The sequence below is a fragment of the Tinamus guttatus genome, unplaced genomic scaffold (genome assembly GCF_059628265.1).
Source record: "Tinamus guttatus ecotype Peru unplaced genomic scaffold, ASM5962826v1 Tinamus_guttatus_pri_ptg000459l, whole genome shotgun sequence".
Classification (NCBI taxonomy): Eukaryota; Metazoa; Chordata; class Aves; order Tinamiformes; family Tinamidae; genus Tinamus; species Tinamus guttatus.
In genome coordinates this window covers 10,087,885-10,108,975 of record NW_028288993.1, presented here as the reverse complement: position 1 = coordinate 10,108,975, position 21,091 = coordinate 10,087,885, and the positions used below count along the sequence as shown (strand labels likewise).

At 44.1% G+C, this 21,091-nt stretch overlaps 1 protein-coding gene across 3 annotated transcripts; it reads right to left on the bottom strand.

Moving 5' to 3' along the window:
* Positions 1 to 884: 884 nt before the first annotated feature.
* RILPL1 (Rab interacting lysosomal protein like 1) lies at positions 885 to 19,927 on the bottom strand. 3 transcript variants are annotated; one of them, XM_010222152.2, is made up of 8 exons: positions 19,594 to 19,927; positions 16,396 to 16,546; positions 12,647 to 12,765; positions 11,759 to 11,977; positions 7,511 to 7,689; positions 6,891 to 6,983; positions 3,859 to 3,946; positions 1,217 to 1,433 (listed from the first exon to the last, which is right to left on the bottom strand). In XM_010222152.2, the coding sequence occupies exons 1-8, from the start codon at positions 19,888 to 19,890 to the stop codon at positions 1,428 to 1,430; spliced, it is 1,152 nt and encodes a 383-aa protein (XP_010220454.1). In that variant the 5' UTR covers positions 19,891 to 19,927; the 3' UTR covers positions 1,217 to 1,427. The 3 variants fall into 3 exon arrangements, with proteins under 3 accessions (XP_010220453.2, XP_010220454.1, XP_088388649.1); XM_010222151.2 differs by lacking the exon at positions 3,859 to 3,946 and having other exon boundaries at positions 885 to 1,433; XM_088532523.1 differs by lacking the exon at positions 1,217 to 1,433 and having other exon boundaries at positions 3,572 to 3,946.
* Between the last annotated feature and the right edge of the window lie 1,164 nt (positions 19,928 to 21,091).

The window sequence follows — 21,091 nt, the reverse complement described above, 5'->3', positions numbered from 1 at the left end:
TGCAGGACCACGTTCCTTAGTGAGGGACCCCATGCCCTGTCCTGCCCAAGCAGTGCTTGCCGAGCCCGCTTTCGTGGAGGGGATGGGGCAGGGTGCATCTGTGTTGCACAGGGCTTTGGTGAGGGGTTTTTCATAAGCATGACCTGAACCCAGCCCAGGGGCTTCACATGCTTAATGTGAAGTGGGTCTGAACCCACCTTCTGACAGCTCAGCTGTGTTCATGCACTGGCACTGCTGGCACATCAGGTTACCCAAACCCCAGCTGACAGCAGTAGAGCAGCTTGTGCTTGTAGAATCCATCCCTTCTACAACCCCAGGTAGTGTTTAGACTAGTCAGCAAGAAAGTGTGGGTTGGGGTCATCTCTAAGTCAGTTAAAGCAGTTCATGTCAGCTAGCTGAGGAGGACTCCTATTGCTGAAGTTAGGCAGTCTTCATCGAGAAAGAAAAATGGAGTGTGACTCTACCCAAAACGTGTCTGTGGGAAGGGAAGCTAACTCCCTTAGAGTGGCTGTCTGCTGCTCTAGGGGGAAGACCTTGGTAAGAAGGAAAAAAGAAATCAAGTGTTAGAATTCCTCTTTGCGAGCAGTTCATTTTCCATTAATACTGCAGAACTCTTGGCAAAATGCAAGGCACGCTCACCTCGTACTTTGACTTCCTCATGCGTTAGGCACTATGCACAACGAGGGAAATGTACCCTTCCTGTCCCGCTCAAGGCTATTCCAGCTTCTCAGCTTGCATCAGGTTGTTTCCAAGTGGTCAGCTTGGTGCAGATGCCACCTAACTTGACAAAATACAGCAGTGCTAAGACCTGCCATGGAGCTGTGGTATCCCTCTCAGAAAAAAATAAAAATAAAAATCTTACAGAATTAAGAAAAAGCAAACAACCAAAAAGTCTAACAAAACAGAATAAAAGAGTCTTTGCCAGTAGATATTGTACACTGCAAACAATCTTCTAATAATGGCACAGCTCTCTTTTTTGGTTTAAAGAAGCTTGTGTTACTGTAGTTAATGCATGAGCAAGACCACAGACTTGTTATTCAGCACAAAACAAGTCATCTAGAAGCTTCGATGTCCCAATATCAGTGACTTATTGCACAGCTTGGATCCTGTTTCTGGCAAACAGTCACCAAGTAAGCAGTGAGGGATCCCTTTTGAAGAGTGCATCTGAGATGCAGCCACTGAGGTGTGCAAGGCAAACAGCAGTGAGGAGCTGATGGATTTGTTCACAGAAGCTTCTTGTTACTAGACTGTGAGACCTACTGTGGCAAGCTGAACCTCAAGGTTTTAGTCACAGATGCTGCAGGGCTTCTTGTCCTTGTTCCATGTAGGAGTCATCTTTATTTGAGTTTGCCCATTCGCCAAAAGTATCCTGGAAGTGGACGCTTCTCTGTGATGCCTGCATACGTCTCTTATCACGAGAGAAGAAACTAAACCTTCCAAGGAGGGAGGAGGAGTAAGGAAGGAGAAGGAAAAAAAAAAAAAAGAGAGAGAGAGAGATTGTTTACTGGCTTGAAAACACTTCAAACACCCGACACGATACACAGCACAACAAAACAGAGCAAAAAAAAAAAAAACTGTTTGCATCTGCAAAAAATCAAGGCAGTGAAGCCTGATGGGAGTGCATGTCAAAATGTTATTAGAGATGAAGTCATTGCAATCTCAAGCAGTTCTGCTCTGGAAGCTTCCAATAAGCTCTAAGTGCTGCTGACTCTACAAGGTGCAGACATCATTTTAGATGCTGCATATTCCCCCTCCCTCAACCCCGAGATAAAGAAGCAACAAAATACGGGTTAGTTTCTTGGCATAAGTAAAGTGGTATCTTTAGCAATAAATCTGTATAATTTGCCCTACAGCAGGAAGAGAGAATATTCTTAAGGGTGCCAGCAGGGAAATTCATAAGAAAGTAGGTCTTCAGTTTTTTTCCAAGGGTACAAATTTTGATACATAGGCCCTATTCCTGCAAAAATAAATGAATAAATGCACACAAGTGCTCAAGAGTTTGCAGGATGAAGGCTCTAAACGAATGCACACAAATGTGCACGTCATTTCCCGTCGCACAGCTTGGGTGTGCTAAGTTAATGACGTACATGAACCAACAGCCATTTAAAACAACAACAAATTGCCAGCTGACAACACAGCTAAAATACACAGTTGGAAGAAATCCTTACTATCATTTTTGTGTACTGTGAAGTTACTTGATTAAGCAAAATCATCTTTTCGATGTTTGTAATGAGTTCAGTACAAAAGGTTTTAGTACAGTTTGAGTGTGCTGAGAAATGCAAAAGTTTTAGTTCCAGCTACCCAAATTGGCTGCTTCTCCTTCTGGTTTTAACGATGTATTTTAGGAGGTAAACACCGATTTGCTTGCACAGTACTGAGCATAACGCAGTCCTGATCTAGGACTGGAATTGCTAAATGTTTCTCAGGAAAAGATTGTCCGCCCATGAACCCAGCCCCACCAGGAGCTGGAATATTTGTCCTGGCATAAACATGGCCCTGTGCCCACTGCCCCTCACTCAGCATCCTGCCTCCACTCGCACTCCCTTCCTTTCCCCTCAGTACCAGGATCCCAACCGTTCAAGCCGCCTTGTGCAGACCAGGGAGTTCTGCCTTCCACATCTCTAGTCACACAGGCTGTATTTGAATGTCAGATGAGGGTTAAGGCAGCTTTCCTGAAAAAACATCCTATCATATGTGCAGGTAAGCATGAAGATTATTAATAATAAGCTTGACTAGAAAGTGATACAAAAAGCTACACAAGTGCAATGCAAGACAGCTAACGTTGCTAGCAGGACCTGAACTTTTGCATTTCCTGGCTTGAAATGTGCAGTCTTAATAGTGAAATAAGTCTTTTGCACTTAATTAGTCTGGTAGCTTTCTACTGCCTTCATCATGGAAGTTTATAAATTCACACACATATGATCAGTCTTTGCAGGGACAGATCCAATTCCAAATTGAATGGGAAGCATCTAGTCACTGAGGTTTTCCCCTGGAGATGTTTGGTCTTGCATGTTTGTATGCTGAAGTCCACAGAGGACTCCTGTATTTATGCAGTAAGTTTCAAATATCAAAGTTCTTTTTTTTTTCCTCCCTCTCTTTCAGTAACAGAAGTTTTAACAAAATATTTTTCCATACCAAGTGGACGGGGTTGGCTTTTTTATTCTTTCTTATTAGATTGCTATTAGGCCTAGAAAAGTTTTATGGGCAATGTTTGAAAAAAAATACATCTGTTTGAAGAAGAGCAATTTAAACACTGTTTTGCTGCTGCAGATACAGTCATCAGTAAAGTCAGAGTTATAATGCAAAACCAGCCTGCATTAACAGTTACAATTTCCAGGGGTAACCAAGCATAGGGTGATAGAATTTATTCTTGAGAGTGTATACTCTGTTCATAAACAGAGACAAGATCTACAGTGCATAGCTTCTAAGACATGGAAACATCAGCCTAAAGTAAACACTGGAAATTAATGCAGATATCAGCCATTACATTCTGTAAATCTAAGTGGTTTGTAACTGATTTATTTTAAAAAAGCACTGGTGTGAATTGTGGATAGGCAGGCTTAATAGGCAAATTTAACAGATGCTGGTTAAAATTGCATATAGAAACACTTTTCTAAGGAGTAATGGTTGGTTTAGCATGGTAACATTAAGACAAAAGGCATTAAGATAAAATGTCAATAGTTGAGGATGAGCATGGAGGGCTACAATGAGTTGTGAACTGCCTGGTCATTCTGATTGGCACTTGGCACTTCTGTGATCCCACAAGTGGCCATGAGAATGCAACCAGCAGCACATGTTAACACGGGGTCATGCAGAAGGAAACCACAGTACCAAACATAAAAAAAAAAAAAATCCTACAAGGGACACAAGTCTTCGTATTGGCTGCAATGTGGGATCGTCTGGAATCATTCCAGCTGCTACCATGGGCATTATGGCTGTAAAGATCCTGGTCAGGAAAGTACAGACACAGAAGAGGTAAGACTGGAGCAAGGAAAAGAAACGGCATTCCATTAAAAGAAGAGAGGCAAACAAGATACACGAGGTTACTTTGAATTACCACACAGGACATGTTACAGAGTGAGGTGGTTCTGCATCACCCAAGACAGCTCCTCAGTGAAAAAAGTCTTCTTTAGCAAAAAATAGTCATTGAAACAGTTTGAATTGTTTTAGAATTTCTAAAAGATACCACTTTTGTGTTGTGAGGCAGCCTGCAATCTGGGTTGAATTTCATCAAGGTATTACCACCTCTAGCAATGCAGAGCAGGGTGCACATTCTTCTTCCCAAGAAACAGACACATACATAATGAAATGAAGGATGAAGGTGCATGTTAAGAAATACGAAACAGGGCTCTGCTGTAGCTGCTGGATTTTTGCACAGGAAATAGGGTTAGACATGACCAGCATTACAGTTAAAGATTGTCATCTGTGACACTTGCAAAATTTTAAGTTAAAAACCAATACCACAGTTGAAATAACCCACTCTGCAAGCTACTTAGTTAAAGGGCCTGGGTATCTCTTTCAAACAAACCTGCATTTCTTCACATGCAGAAATACGACAGCTGCAGGCAGCTAAATACTTGCTTGAAATCTTGCAACTGCTCTAGCAGCAACACTCTTTCTAGCTGGCTAGCAGCAAGGCTGTTTCTTCCTAAGAGTTCAGCACTTTTAACTGCACGCTGTACAACTCATGCAACTTAGGGGCTGAGAGAGCACGCTGGCTGGGTGCTGCCTGCACAGCCAGCCCCACACAAGCCTCCCAACGCACCTTCATCCGTACCTGGAACACCCTCTGTTTTCCTAAGGGTTCTCCTCAGAGGTTCTCCCTTGTGCCAAATATTTTTTTGAACTGTGGACTAATGTCAATCAAAGATTAAGTGGAAATCGTAACAGACATTTCACTCGTGACCAAATGCAGTTCTCCCCAGCATAGCTGCTCTTACTGATATTCTTAGATTCAAAGAAAAATAAACAAGCAAATACTGTTGTATCATTAGCAGTAGCGAAAATCTCTATTTTTATGCCTTGTGGCACATTCAGTTAGCTGCAGAAATCACACACATCAGCTTTTGTGGACTGCAAGAATAGGAGGAAAACTTATGGCCATTTCAGGCATTACATCAGTGACAAACAAGTATGTATCCTTAAAGAGAAAACCAAAGGATGTTTTCTGCTCAAAACAGAGGGAGCATTTTTAGTCCTGGTGCTTTTCCTCCTCAGTAAAGCTTCCTGGTTACATAATTCCATCGAAACTCTGGCATGTGATATAAATAAATCAGTACGTGATCAGAATCTGGAGAATTTGCCCCAGCCACAAACCTGCTTCATAAATTGAGCATGAAAGCTGCAATCACCACACTATGTAGACTGAAATTGGCCGCACAGAGGGATAAGCTTTAAGAAGCTCTAAAATAAATTCAGAAGAAAAGAGAAGAGAAGCTTCATAGTGGAGACCTTGTGAGACCAAGTATTATTAATACCATAGAATGAAAACCTAAAGACAAACTCAAGGAGTATTTTCTAGTCACTTGGGGGGAAATAGTCTTTCAGAAAAGGCAGCAGCACTAGCAAAAGACAGAGTTTACTGAACATAATTAAAAGTGTCCTCTCGACTTTACGGTGTTTTGGGTCAGCCCTGATGCTCCAACGGAACTTCCTCTCATGGGGCTGTTGCTATTAAAAACAAAGTCTGGAGGTTATGGTCATGGGGACAGGATGGGAGGGCTTTTTAGGCAAAAACAAGTAAGTGTGCCAAAGTCATTCATTCAGTTAAGAAGATAAGCTTTCAGTATCACAAAAATCCAAAGGCCGGCTATAACGTTAAGATATTTAATCTGCAATAAATAAATACAAAAGAGGGGAGTTTCAACAGACAAATAGATGCTGTGTTTTTATAACCAGCTCCCATAGGAGCAAATACACCTCTGATGACATGCTTGGGGTTTGCACAGCACCACTGAATAACCTCATCAGAGGAGGGTGGGGATTTTTATAGCCAGAAAAGCTGGCATCCTCTCTGGCATGGCAGTTGTTCAGCAAGCCAGAGGTCATTGTGCTGCACATATACACTGCAAGGCCAGTGAATTGAAAGCCAGGATACAGCCAGAGAGAGGTAAAAGGGAAAGCTTGTTCTCCACACCCAACTTGTAAAGATCTCCAGTTTGCTTTACTTGTGAAGGATACTCTTTGCAAAGTCCAAGCATGACTGTTGCCTGGCTGGGGACTGTGACATTCCACTGCTGCTCCAGTCCACCACCTGATGGCATTAAGGAACTGGAGCTCTGCAGAGGCAGGAGCATCTCTCCCCACAATCCTTGCACTGACCTCAGTTTTGGACATCTAGGACAGCTAGAGCAGTGCTCTAGATAAAACCACATTTGCTAGTTCCTCCCTTTGGAGCGTGACCGGATGGCCTGGACCAGAGCATCCTCTGGCTAAATCAGATGTCTGTGTTTAAGAGCTCGCCTGCTCGTAACAGCAGTACCGGACCATGTCAACACATTCTTTTGGTCAGCTTTAATATCATGCTTAGGAATGAAGAATTAGAATTAAGTGGACTTCTTGGGCTGATCACTGTGGTCCCATCAACAAAAACATGTGGACTGCTGTTTTTCTCCCTACTGCTGCCTGCACGCAGAGAATGGAAGGTATCATAGGAGATAAACCTAGACTGAAAAATGGCCAAAGTTTTGGCCAAAGCCAACTGCTGTTTCATAAAACCTAGCAAGTGCTCCTTTTCTAAAGAAAATATTTACAGACATTTAATATCTCTCCCATATACATAAAGGATGTAATCATCTTAACTTTTAAGTTCTTTAAAAAATGTCCCATCCATAAGAAATGTTTAGCATTTGCAGAATTTATCTAGCATCCTTACAGAATACACTACTTACAGCCGTTTGATTCCAGACTCTGGCTGAGTTGAGGTTTTTGCCTGAATTATGGGTGTAGGTTGAGGCGATCTAGTTTCTTCTTCTGTTTCCTCACTGGAGAGAAAGAAAGGATAGTTAATGTTGTCCTCTCAGGCCATGGAAGCACTTTCAATTCTAAACTCCAAGCTGAGGTAGTATTGCAGATGAAAAAAGGAAAAATATCTGCTCTGAGGTCACTGAAACCAGTGAGAAATCTTTCCATCAACTTTAGTCTCCTTTTAGTATTTCCCTCCCATTGTTACAAGGTGAGGAATGGATGAAGAAGATGAATGCAATGAATACAATGACTACAGTTTCAAATGTTGACCCATTTTAGTCCTTATTTTTTTAAGTCCGGGTGTATTAAATGCTTGTAATCTTTCTAAGATTCAGCGGGACATCAGGCAAGGACATCATCTTCCTTAGATTTTTAGGAACTAGATACAAACTGAAGCCTTTATGCTTACAAACTTTAAGCCTTTGCAGCAATATAACCTTGCCAGAGACTATCTAGTAACACATTCATTGTCTCTAGACCTGCCCTACAGCTGCTACGTGTATAGTATGCAACAGGAGAGGAGCATGTAGGAGATCTAACCTACCTTTTGTAATATAAAAGCTCCTCTTGAAGTAAAAACACTTTAGATTTCAATTCATTCCTCTCATGAAGGACATCCCGCAGCTCCTGCAAGGTGAATCTTGGACGATTTGGATCTTTTAAGTCCACTGCCATCTTTTCTGACTCTGATAAGTCAGAAAAGTCATCGTTGTTTGGTTCTGTCTAGGAAGTGAAATACCAGATTTAAATTCATCACATGAATGCAAGTCTGATGCATTTAAAGTTTAGGCATTTATCAGTTTAGTTCTCGACCCCTTTGGTACTAATAAACCCTCTCAAGAGAAACAAAGCATTTTTAGGAGGAAAAAAATGTAGGAGGAATTTGTTTCTCATGTTTAAGATTCTCAGTCTAACTTTTGATAAGACAGTTTACAGAATGTATACTTTTAACAAATGAGGTAAATTATACATCAGCCTTTTATATGTCAAAAAAAGAAGAGAGAGAGAGAACAATTGGATAGCAAATATCCTGATAGTTTCTCCCACAGAGAGGAAGCTCCTTTGGACATAACTATATTAAGTGGAGATTTGAGTTCATATCTCTATAATGCTTGTATTGAAAAATGCGTGATTCATGTCAGTACCAGGGATGTAAGTACAAAGTAGAAGTCATCTGCAGATGAGCACTCGATGACACGCTTATACAGCTTGCCCTCTAGGGACATGGTTGCATTCCCAGCCTCCGGGGCTGCTTCCTGTTGTCCAGGTAGACTCCAGCACTTGTGAAGAACTATCTGAGCTAAACTGCTCGTGGAAATATGGCTGGGGTGAGCACAGTGCTAAGGAAAGGGGCATCATTCAGGTCCTCCAGCCTTGTCCCACTGCACAGAGCTGAGGACCAGTTAGTGGGAAATCACAAGCTCCTGGAAAGGCTGCTCACAATCAAGGTGCTGCAAGCCAGCTACAAGCCTGAGGAGGTCTGCAAGGTTTCTAGCTGTAAAAATAAGCACAGGGCACCCTCTTCCAGCAAAGAACATTTGAAATGTGATGCTTTTCAGAGGCTGACTGGAGGCCAGCACTTGAAATGAGAGATGCTGTCAGTCATGCCAGCCCCTACCCACCTGCAGGAGGCAGAGTGGAGAGTCCTGCGGCGTTCCTGCGTGGCAGTGACACAGCAGGATGGGGATAATCCCACTGCCTTAAAGACTCTTAACTCTGCTTTTTCTAGCTAACTGGCAACCACCCAAATACATAGAACTCATTTGGTTTTCCAAGTGGAAAATGCACCAGTGGATGTAGATATCCTCTCCTAGACCAGCTTTTGAGAAACAGCTCCAGACATCTTTACATTAATATAAACATTTCTACACTTTTCAACACTTGAAGGTTCAGCTCCTATTGTCAAAATTAAACAAAAAACAGTCCCTCAAATAGCACAGAGATTGGTAGAGATACAGAGACAAGTGGCACAGAAAAGGAAGCAAAGAGCCTGACACTGGAGCTCAGTGGAAGAGGGAAGGCTTCAATTCAGTCTCAGAGCTGGGAAAAGGTTTTCGAATAAACAGTCCCAAAATCACCATGCAGTTTTAGGTGCCTCAAAACAGCTGGGAATTGTGATTTTTTCTGAACTGAGAGAAAAAAGCAAACCTCAAAGCACAAGGCTTCAAAACTACAAATGTGATGAGACTTCATTTGATTGGAAATGATTTTTTGCTAGTGGTAACAGAAAACAACAATCCAAGAGTTGTGGCCCTTTCTCATCTTCACTGCTGAGTGAGAACGATTAGGCAAAGGGAGAGGCCAGGAGCTGGTGTGTTCTGCTGCAGGCAGAGATTCTTCATGGGAGATGCACAGGTGAAATACAATAATTCTGACTTGCTCTGAGACCTCGAAGAAGTGCAGTGCTTTGAAGTAACAGTTTCTGGCTTTGCATCCCTGAGGAGCAGGATGAGATACCCTGCTCAGCTTCTTCAAAAGAGATCAAAACGGAACTCCATCAACTAGATGTGAAGAGCTAAGTACAGAGACTCATAGAGTCCATTTTTTGCAAGCTTGATTCTACCCTCTGCCAAGCTCACGCTTGTGAAACAGTTTTGATCTCCATTGATCTATTGTGGTTTCAGGTTAAACTTTGCTGGGCCGGAATTGCAGTCCTCTTCTTACAAAGACAAAACAGCACAGTAATGCTCACTTGTCCATTTCTGTCCAGTTCACCCCTGATGTCTGATTCATTAATCCATATGCATTTTTTTTTAAATACAGTTTAGCATTTTTTATGAAGTTAACAACAAATAAAGGCAGGTGCACCCTTACAAAACATTCAGAGGAATTGTACATCTTTCCTCCCCTCCATCCCACTGGGTTAGGTTCAGCATTGATGCCTTGCCTTTCGGTTTTACATCCACCCCACACCTTTCCCCAAAGAAGTCACCCTTTTGCCAGATTTTGCCCAAGCCAGAAAAGCCCAAGAAGCCAATTCAAATGTCCTCGGCCGAAACCAACAAGCAGTGTTTACTCCAGAGTGTGCAGCTATTCCAGTTTTCTGCTTGTCACTACAATTCCTGCCTAACCGTCATCCTGGCAGAGAGAATGGGGAACAACTCTAATTAGAAGAGGTGCCATTGCCATGAAACTGGTGAGCCTGGGGACAGATGGGGGAAGAAAGCAGCCTTTCTCTCCAGGCACTGAAGACACTTTCACTCTTGCTGGCTCCAGGCCTAGGCTCCAGAGCCCCGTTTACAAAGCAGGAGCTCCTGGCTGAATTAGCAGGAATGAAGTCATCCCTTTCATTATTAATACAGTGCGTGCCCAACTCTGCAGGGACACGTTTGCACTGACTGTCACATGCCCTGGGGGACAAGAATACCCCATCCGCCTTTGCCTCTGCTTTCTGATATATATTCCTGCCTCTTACAAACAAATTGGGTGTTTCACTCTCTGCTGTTACCAGCAGCTAGTAACACTACTTGCTTCTTAACTGGCTCATACTGGCGCTGTTGCTAGTACATCCAAACAGAACTGCATAACAGTGCTCCCTGGAGCTCCTTCACACCATGATGCTCCTTCTCCTATTTGTGCTGTTCTAAGAGCAGTATCAGGAGAGGAAATACAGCACGTTTGCTTGAATAAGGCAGAAGTACACACAAAGGAAAGAAATAAACACAAAGGAAAATAACAGCAGGAACCATAAAGAGAGAGATAAAGCTCTATCTTTTTTTCCTTGTGAAGCTCCCCTTGAATTTCCATCCTTACTGCTCTTGTCTCAGCACCAAGCCGTTTTGCAAATTGTCACTTTGCTGGTTGTCACTTTGCCTGTTCTTTCAGGTACCCAAGCCTGTGTACCTTTGCTTTCCATGCACATTTGTGCTAGTAACATTTAACTGCCAAAATTCTCTCAGGAAGTGAAAAGCAAAAAGAGGGTCTAGTCAGTCTCCTGTAAAACAGGCCTACAAATATTTCTATTTTGATTCGGTACCAACAGGCCAGCTTAGTCTGGGCAGTCAGATCACAAGTGCCATAACCATTGTGAGGGCCAAGAGCTCTCATTTTTGTAGCCTACAATCCCAGCCTCCCTGTCACTTGTGACTGTCATGTGACTGTTACCTGGATTAAGAAATTCCAGTTGTTCAGTTCTGAACAACTGCAGTGAGGCAATGGATGGAAACACCGTCAGAGAAAACAATGACGTGAGGGCAGAGAAGCACACAGAGACCTGTTAGCTCCGCAACTTCCGCAGCTGTTACCTTTTCACAAGGAACTAAGCCTCCTCCAGAAGATTAAAGACTCTTGCGTCGCTTACTTTCGCCAAAGGTAAGTTCCTGCACCAAATGCAGTGGTTTTAAAAAAGTTTCTAAAAATGCACTCTCCTCCGCAGAAACTATTTGTTCTGGTGTCTGGTGAATTCTGCAGTCTAGCACTTGATTCAAAGGTCAGGCTCCTCAGGACATGTGCTAAATAGCGAAGTGTGAGAGGAGAACAGACCAGGGTCTGCTGCTCTCTGACCCAGACATGACACTGCTGAGCTGCCCTGCACTTCCCTCTCCATGTGGCTGATTCTCCCCTCCAGGAAGGAGGGCTCTGTTCCCTGGGTCACCGTCCCCCTGGCAAGGGCTTTCCTGTTACAAAGTGCTGAAAGATGTTTATGTTTCCCTGTACACTACACAAGGACGTCCTTGCGTACCACGGTTGGCTCTAACATATACCAACCACTTTTATTTGAAGAAGGGATGCTTGATGTGACCTCTGAGGATCTTAGAAAGCCTGTTTAAAAGAGAATTACAGTGCCTCTTACCTTTATTTCTTCCCCATCTTGGCTGTCCTCGCCCTGCAGTTTTTCTCTGAGTTTCCCTAGCTCTGCTCGCAGGGTGCCCATCTCCTGCTCCTTGGTTTGCAAGTATGCTTCCAACTCCACCTTCTGCTCAATCAGCGCCTTCCCCTGCGCCTCCACAACGGTGATCCGGTGCCGCAGGTCATGGTTAATTTTCATGAGCCTGTTCTGTTGTTGTTGAAGCTACAGAACATTGACATAACAGGTAAACATCCACTCAGCCACCAGCCATGGAGGTTAAATTCCAAACATTATGTTAAAGAATGAGTAATGGGTTCCTGTTGAATTTAATAGGAAAAATCCTCATCTTTCTAATTACTTTTGTTATATCTAATTATCTGTTACAGTTGAAATCAAAACCTCTTCAGTTGTTTTCAGAGTAAAAAGAGGCACTTTTTCCCCAGCCTTGGAAATTCTCCAGCTAAAAGCAAACCTATCACTTCCATTACCATGTTCAAAAATCAGTGTTCAAGGGCAGGGGAGCTTAAGGAATTCAGAATCGAAACTTAACCCAGAGTGGAGGTGATAAGGACAACACAGATATAGACAGGACAGACAAATCTGAGAGTATCAGCCCCTTAAGAACCACCAACCAACCCATTTCTCACCCATCTTTCTTCCTTGTTACTCTGGTTTCCAGGCAGCCTCCAAGTGCCCCGAGTCCTTCCAGACACAGCAGAAGGTATGTGCCTGTACTAGCAACTGGTGATTATTTCACACACTCCACAGCTTTGCAGAACACTTCAGATGCTGGGCTGCTAATCTGGCATTGCTTACCAATTCTAAATTAACTTGAAAGAATGATGGAAGCATGGGTAAGAAAGAAGGAGAAGGAAGTACAGAAGCACTTACTGCCTCTACGTCCTCATTTTTAAGTCCAAGTTCCCGGTCTTTTGCCCTGATTTCATCCCTCTGTTTATCTACCACTTCCTTTAGCTTCTTCATGACTTGCCGCTCTCTTTCTGACATTCCTGGTTTAAAAAAAAAAAAAAAAAAAACTGAGGACAAGCAGGAGTTATTGAAAACAATAACAATGAAAAATATTTGGGTAAAGGCTCTGAAAGTTGCCTGCTGTGGAAATCAAAGAGATGGTTGACGGCTGATGTTTTGGACGAAAAGAAGGTTACTTTAGGGGTAACAGGGGACGTAGGTGATACAATCCACCCTGTAAAGCCAATGCAGTCCTTGAAAAATCTAACAGTCCTCAGAGGCATCTATAACAGTGGAGTGATATTGCTACGTCTTGCTACCTCAATGTTTTTACCTCTGCTGCGATGTTCACATTATGTGCCAGGGAGTTTGGTTATCTGTGTGATAACCTGTAGAATCGGGTAACTGTGAAAAATGTAGGAAATAGAGGCACATCTGACATCAGCAAGGTCTAAATATTTCACTATGGTGGACTGCCTTTAGGTCTAGACCAGCTGAGATGCCCTGATTTAGATTGATCTCATGCTGGGATGGGAATGGGCTCATAGCCCTTAGGCAGGACAGCTGCACCCTGACACACATTTCTTGTTCTTTTAAGAGATTCTTACTTTCCTACCACAGCATGGGTGTGGAGTGCTGGAATCTTACACCCAGCTCTGACCTCTCCCTGATCTTGGACATTTTTCCAACCTACAGGGACACAGGAAATACCAGCTGGATGGAGCCAAAACAACACAAGCAGACAGGGACCCTCACAATAACACAATAGAGCCCTGGTATCTTCCCATAGCTTTCCTATCACTAGGGTTGTTTATTTGTAGTTCCTCACAGACCACTGCTGTATCCACACACCGCTCTGCAGGCTCCTGGATCCACCGTTCTGCAGTCAGTCACAAGGCTGGGGCCTAAAACGTCAGCTATATTTAAAAAAAAAAAAATGCTTTGAGGTAAAGAGGGACTGCAGTGAGATTTTAGAGCAGCAGTTTCATCCCAGGAAGAGCCCAGAATGGTGAGTACAGCTATATTCATTAGTACTTGTGAGATGTTTTGAGATCTCTAGATAGCAGGTGCTATTTAAAGAATAAAGTACCATTTCAGTGCTGACTGCTTTTCCTCCCACTGTGCTCATTTCTCTGCCTAACATTTGGTGAGCACTTCAATTGTGTGCTCAGATAATTACATTATCCTTCTTATTTTACAAGGAGGGGAAAGGAAAGGTGGGAAGTGTTTGTGAAACAGTCACATCATCTCCTTCCATTTTTCCCAGGCATTGAGGAAGAGGGGAGGGAAGTCACTAAGTGCCCTAAATGTAAAGTAATTATCTTCAAAATGACTCAAAGTCTAATTATCTGCAAGATCTTAAATGGCACACCCAGCTGGCTTCCCCATGCACATCCTATCAGCAGTTTCCTGGGAATTGCTAGAGTAGGAAAGCAGTTAAAAAAAAAAAAGGAATAAGAAACATTAAAAATGAGCATCCTTCATGTTTACGCTTAGAGATCTGTTTACCACTGCACTTATACAGAACGTAACGCAACAAGCCAGGCTCTAGCACTGCCACTATGTAAATACTCAGAAGAAAAGCCTATCTAGACTTTTGCAGGGGAACAGACTGTGGATTCCTCAGCAACCAAGCACAAGAGGTTCACACAACTGTCTGCTGCCATCCTATTTCTTGTCCCTCCTACCACAGCTGCTGTGCCCGAGACAGCAGCTCTTCTTGCAGCCACCTGCTTGTCCCGTTTGCCTCACGTTGGCTCAAGTTTGCTCATGGCATTTTACCAGGATATTCTGGTCAGTCAGCACCATCAAACAAGCACTCAGTTTGAGCTAGGGAGGAGTAGCATTAATGAACATTGCAGATTCATCTCTAAACCCTCCTGTGTATTTTGTACTCTGCCATATGCCTCTTTCACATGAGCTTTGCTCTGCTCAGACTCTCAGAGAATGATGCTCTCTCTCCTGTTTAGATGGTGTTGCAGCTACTTCTCTCATAAACGCTTTCATTACAGCAAAGTGAGGCTCTCTGGACTCTGATGTGACTGTTAATTGGCAAGGATTGAATCTCTGTCCTTGCACACCCAAATCACTGGCCTCTGCTGGCTGTGCTAAAAATAACTCCCTCCAGTGTCTGGCGAGTAAGCAGCAAACTGTTAATCCCCGGGGTTAGCCGCTAAGGGGAGACATGATCACAATACTAAATCATGCTGAGATATCAAAACTGGAGTCTGGTCAAAGTGAGTCCAGCTAAAAAGGCATTTGGCTTGAAAAGTTGCATCTGTAAATGCATGTAAACTCTATATGCATCAGATTAAATGATGGAGTGAAAAGCAGTTTATATGCTTTTAGACATTTCTTATCCACAGAAACCGAGACAAACTTGCCTCCATTCATTAATAGAAAGTTATTCCAAAAGAAAAACAGTTGCAAGTTTAACATAGCAGGCCCCAAGCTGAGGTTGCTACAAATTAACGTGATACAAGTTAAACCAATGATTTTGGCTAATGAGTATTAATGGTCCCAGAATCTGATCTTTGGAACATGCATCTCCCCAGGGCAAGTGAGCAGTACTCCACTTCTGGGTTCAATTCAGCATGGAGCACGGAACCACAGTCCTGCCCATGTCCTAATAGTTCAGAAAGTCACCCATTTCCACATTGACTCACAATCACAGGCAGGTTTTGCTGCTGCAGTGAAGCTGTTACCATTCTCAGCCATCTGCCCCACCTCTCAGCTCAGGGTTGCTTCATCCCCAAAGCCGCACAGTGATTCCTTCAACTCCTCAGTTTATAACCCAGTACAGTATCATGAAATGAAACCAGTAGCCAGCAAATTCAAATAACACACTACAAACTGTAGAACGAATCTACATCTGCTCATCTGCCTCTGAGAAAGCTGCTTGCTGAGGTGTGGGTAAGAGATGAGGATAGTAACTGTTCCAGTTGCTGCAGTTAAATCTACTTGCAGTTACAAATCGGAATCATTTGTCCTGAACTTCATTCTGTCTCAAGAAAGAAGCTGCCCATTAATTAATCAGTGGTTTCAGTTCTTTAGGAATCACTTACTCCCTGGAGTATGAGTCCCCTCGCCTATTCTAAACTGTCTGGAAGTGTCTTAGTATGTGTGTAGAAACCCAAAAGCAGGTAAAACCGCTATAATCAGTCTCAAGATGTTCTCCCACAATATCACCATATGGCGGATTAATTAGTATGGTGGATTAATTAGTATAAAGCAGCCAAAAGAATCCCAAGTTGCTGCTTTACAAACAATTATCCTGAAAACAGCAACACCTGTACTTGTTTTTGTGCACATCACTGTGAAATAAACAATGCTGAATGGATTATTCTGTTTGCATTAGAAAACACAAGGAGAGTGTAAAAAATGTTTTTTTGCAAGATGCTAACTACAAAAACAAAACAATAGACCAAAAATGAAGCTAGACTTTACTTTTAAAGATGCTTCCTGAACAAAGAAAGAACTGCTCAGGCTTTTAATTCCCTCATGCCCCCACTTTTTACAACATCTCAGTTCAGAGCTTTTCTATTCAGGTAAACAGAAAAGTCCTGCATTAATCTCAAGCAAAAAAAGCTGGAATATCCAGTCAAAATATTTTTATAGAGTATTGCTTTTTGTGACAAAAGCAAGTACTGAATTTGAAACATCAAACTTGCCTTCATGTTTCTGAAACTCCTCTTCAGTGAAATTAATGTCTTTGTGAGACAAGTTTGTCATCAGTTGTTTATTCTCCTCCTGCAGCTGTGCAATTTGAGTAAGAAGATCCTGTGCTTCCCCTCTCCAGACATCCTCCACCAGTTCTAATTCCTAAAGGGTAGACCAGGACAACACATTTATATTTTTAAACATGTTAAGAGCCTTTGACCAGACTATTTACATATCAAATTAGTAACAATCCTAGGATTCCTACAGAAAATAATTAAATGATATATTCTAAGAAGTTCCAGTTACCCTCAATTTTTGTCATGCCAGCACCAAGAAAACCATTGAATATCAAAGTCTCCTTATGTTATTTGCTGAATGCAATTATGCAAGTTATCCTGAGAATGGCTTCTCATTCCCTTCTTTAACGTGGTGACCAGATTAAGGGGACTGCTGTTATAGAGAAGACAACCAAACATGATCAGGAGTTACCTCCCGCATCCTGGGCAGCAGCTGTTATAAATATCCCAGAAGTATCACAGCATGGGCTAGGAGGGTCAGGATTAGGCATGCTCATTTTGACAGAGTAGCTTGTCTAGTCTGGATTTGTGTTATGAAACACAAATGTAAAATAATGATGAGCACATGATACTGTGCAACAAACCCAGAACTCCTAGTCCAAATAGTGAATGCAAGACAAAATTGTGCTGCTTCTTACATAAATTGTTCTATAGGGAATGTTCCAAGTGACATCTCTGTTAGCGACAGTGAAACTGTTCAAAACAACAAGGCCCATTCGTCAGGACACTGTGTGTCAAGAGCAGCTGTCACCAATCCTCGTAAAGGTCAAATTAGGACAGAGAATATAAAGACCTCTCCTCAAGAAAAGCCAGTCATATTTAGAGCTTTACTTCTTCCTGGAGTCTTTGCTATCAATCATATTTCTGCAGTGCGTGTGGGGGGGCATTCTGCACCCCTTTTGCACTTAAAACAACAACAACAAAAAAGCTGCATGCAGATCACTGAAGCCAGGCTGAGTCATTCACCAACTTTTACCATTCATCCACCATGCCCCCTTCCTAACAACAAAACACATCCAGAAAACAACAGCCAAGCACAGCTCTAGGCTAAAATAAGCTCCACTGAGAGATAACAGGATAGTTTTCTGCTTTGAATGTATGCTCTGTTAATGGGAAGCTATATTCTTATTAATGCTTAAGTCTAAATGAAATACCATTTTATTCCAGCAATTCTTTTTGCATTGCTGTCCTTTTATAATGTTTCTAAGTGTGCTAAGAGATTTGCAGAAAAGACTATATAGATTTGCAATAATTTTATGTCATTTATAAGTATGCAAGCTTATTAAGAAGCATAGAAAGTTTCATGAATCACCATTATCTTCACTTGAAACACTTTAGAGAAATGTACGTGTCATGAAACTTTATTTCACCAGATATCTAGACTGTTTACAGTGATGTTGCAGCCTATACCTTGGTAGCTAGAATAACATGCTGACCTAGTTCAGAAAATAAAACCAGCACATTTGCTGCAGTTATAAACATATTGATTAGAAAAATAGGATACACATGCACAAACTTGAACTATCAAGCCTTGTATTTTTTAGGTATGGCTACACTGTAAATGCACAGTTACACTCAAGCTTGCCTTGGAAAATTTTCCTATTTACTGCTATTGAAGAACCAAGGAACTGGAGCACAAAATTCTGAACCTCCACTAGTGACAGTATCAGGCACAGAAGGCAGGGAATCTGGGGGCCAGTAGGTGCAAACAGCTCAGGAAATCCCAGCCAGAGCTAAACCAGGTGTATGTATAGAGCAGTCTTATGTTAGCAGGCTGAGAATTAAAGGGGAAGACTTAAAAAAGTGTTATATTTGTGCATACACATTAGTTGCCTTGTTAAAATATTTTTCCAGCATTCGTGTGGATTGTCTGAACAGTCCCTGACTCATTTTGTGACTATTAGGAAAGTTGGCAGAGTAAGTGGTTATTGGTGAAGTATGGATGAGTAACCGGCAAGGAATAAGCTGATACCTAACAAGTATGTTATGCAGTTGACATGTTTAGGAAGCCTTTTAATGCATGCATGGACTTCAGGAGTACAAACACAGAATATTGGCTTGTGCCAACATACTAGATATTGCTGCCATGGCCAGCAACTGTATCTGGTTCACCATGCAGCGCTTCTGAGCTCAGGAAGATCAAATTTGATGCTAGCAGGGGGTCCAGGCACAGTTCAAGAGCAGTACAACAGAACACCTGCTATCTAACCACTAAAATAGTTAGATATGAGGTTTACCAGAGGGATAAACACATGGATTTGGTACATGTTGTACTCTCCTTTGGGCCAGTAAAAGACTTCATCCTTTGGAGACTTACCAGGACTTTCTAGAGACTAAGTGTACTTCTGCAATATGTTGCAAGAATTGCTCTGTATTTTTCATATGCTACACAGAAGACGCTTAGCTGACTCAAAAAACAAATATATGAGACTTTCCTAAATAAACCCAAACTAACTCTTGAAGTTTAAGGCCTCTCTTCCACAAGTTCCCTGTCTCTTCTCCATCTGTGCGTGCAAGCACAGAAGGAAGGAGGCAGCAGCAATGACTTAGCACAGTCACATGCCAGGAGGACCATTTCTTTAAACTTCAGATCAGCTGCCTGGGCAAGTCTGAAGAGCCAGGTCTGCCACTCACACTGCAGTAAGTGGAAAGGCTCTTGCTATCCCGTCATGCTGAAGTAACAGGACACAGGAAACGATCTCCAGCTTAGGGATTTAGGGAAGCAGCCACCACGACTGCCCCAGGGACGAGGTCTTACCGCCAGAGGATGCAGCAGGAACACAGGGACACGCTCTTGCCTGCTCTTCAGTTCTAACACTGACCTGAACTCACTCGGTCCTCCCACGACTTGCCTACGCGACAGAAGCCCAGGCTGACTGCTAAGTCACACGCGGCTCTGGAGGGAAAAGCGCGTTACCAGCAGTGGTGTTTTCTGGCCTAGCGGGAAGCAACGTTACCCCCCCAGGAGAGGAGAGGCCGGAGCCGGTACGTGGGCGGGGGGAGAAGGAAACGCGGAGGCCGGGGAAGGGGTGGAGAAAGGGAAGGAGAAAGGAAACTTCCAGGAGGAAAGAAGCCAACGGAGCAAAGGAGCCAGCACCAAGCCCGGGGCAGGCCGAGGCGGCCCCCGCGCACCTTCTGGTGCTTGCGCTCCTTCTCGATGCGGTCCATCCTCTCGAGGCGGAGGCGGTCGAGCTCCAGGCGCAGCTCCTCCATCTCGGGGTTGATGTGGTTGCGGCTCACGAGCACCTCGAGGATCTCCAGGACCCGCACCACCTTGGGCATGAGCCGGGCGATGGCCTCGCAGCCGTGCTGGTCGATGACGCGCTCGAACTCCTGCCCCACGGCCGAGGCGATGTCGTAGACGTCCATGACGGTCAGCTCCGCCGCGTTCTTCTCCAGCGCGGGCGGCGCCCCCCCGCCGCCCTCCATGGCTCCCTCATAGGCGGCGGCAACGGGGCGACGCGGCCGCCCGCGGGGCGCTGCCCTCCCGCGGCGGCGGGGGCGCGCGGCACCGCCCTGGCCGCGACTCCCGCACCAACTCCGGGCACCTCGGCCCGGCCTCGCGGCGCCGCCTCAGCTCGGCGCGACCGGGCGGCGGGAGCGCAGGGAGGGGAGCGGGTGTGGCCGCCCCGCCCCATCCCCGCCCCGCCTCGCCATTGGCCCGCCCCCCGCCCGCCCCGCCTCGCCATTGGCCCGCCCCCCGCCCGCCCCGCCTCGCCATTGGCCCGCCCTCAGCCCGCCATGGGCAGGCGCCGCGCACGCGCGTTATTATAGTCGCCGCCGCCGCCAGGCCTGAAGGCGCTTGTGGGGGCTCCGCAGCGGGAGCCGGTGCCGGGCGCGGCGCTTCGCGCTCGGTTCCTTCTCCTTCCCCTTTCCCTTCCCCCGGTGCCTCTGCGGGTTCCCCGGGAATCGCAGCCGAGCTCGGTTGGCTCTCAGCACCTCTAGGTGCTTCCAGGGCTCGTGTGCTCCTGGCCTGCGGCAATGCATCTGTAGTAGCTTAATCTGAAGGGAAATCAGCCTTCTCCTCAGCTTCCAGGTTGTTGCACATGCAGAAGGCACAGAGCGTATTTCAGCCCTTAGGGTTGAAATAAAGGCGCCATGAAGTCATTCTAGGTCCCAGTCCTGTCACAGGCTCTATGTGGTGTGTTCATACAAGATACTGCAAAGTCAGGGGAAAACAAGCTGCAGCCATGGAAGAAGTTTGGAGTGACTGATCCATGCAGTGTGTTCAAGCAAATGGGAAGTTTGAACATCATGAAATACGATGACACTACGATGAACTCAGTGATGCTGGCAGTGTTGGTGTGACTTTGTAATGAGGGGCAAAACTGAACTTCCCCCAGTGCTGGCAGCAGGCATTCATCAGCCAGGGTGGCTGAGAAGGCAGCACGTCCCCCCAAATCTGGGTTTGACATTTAATTCCCTTCCTTAATAAAAATATTCAACATTTTCCTGTAAAAATGCATCTGTTTGTTACTCTTACTAAATAAATAAAGCACCACAGTATAATACCTGAATTTCCAGAGAGACGCAGATGAGAAGTGAGTATACACGGCCAGAGTCAGTATTAAGTCATTTCCTGGTGTTATGCACAAAGGCATGCAGAGGAAAAGAAAAAAGTAGTAATTAA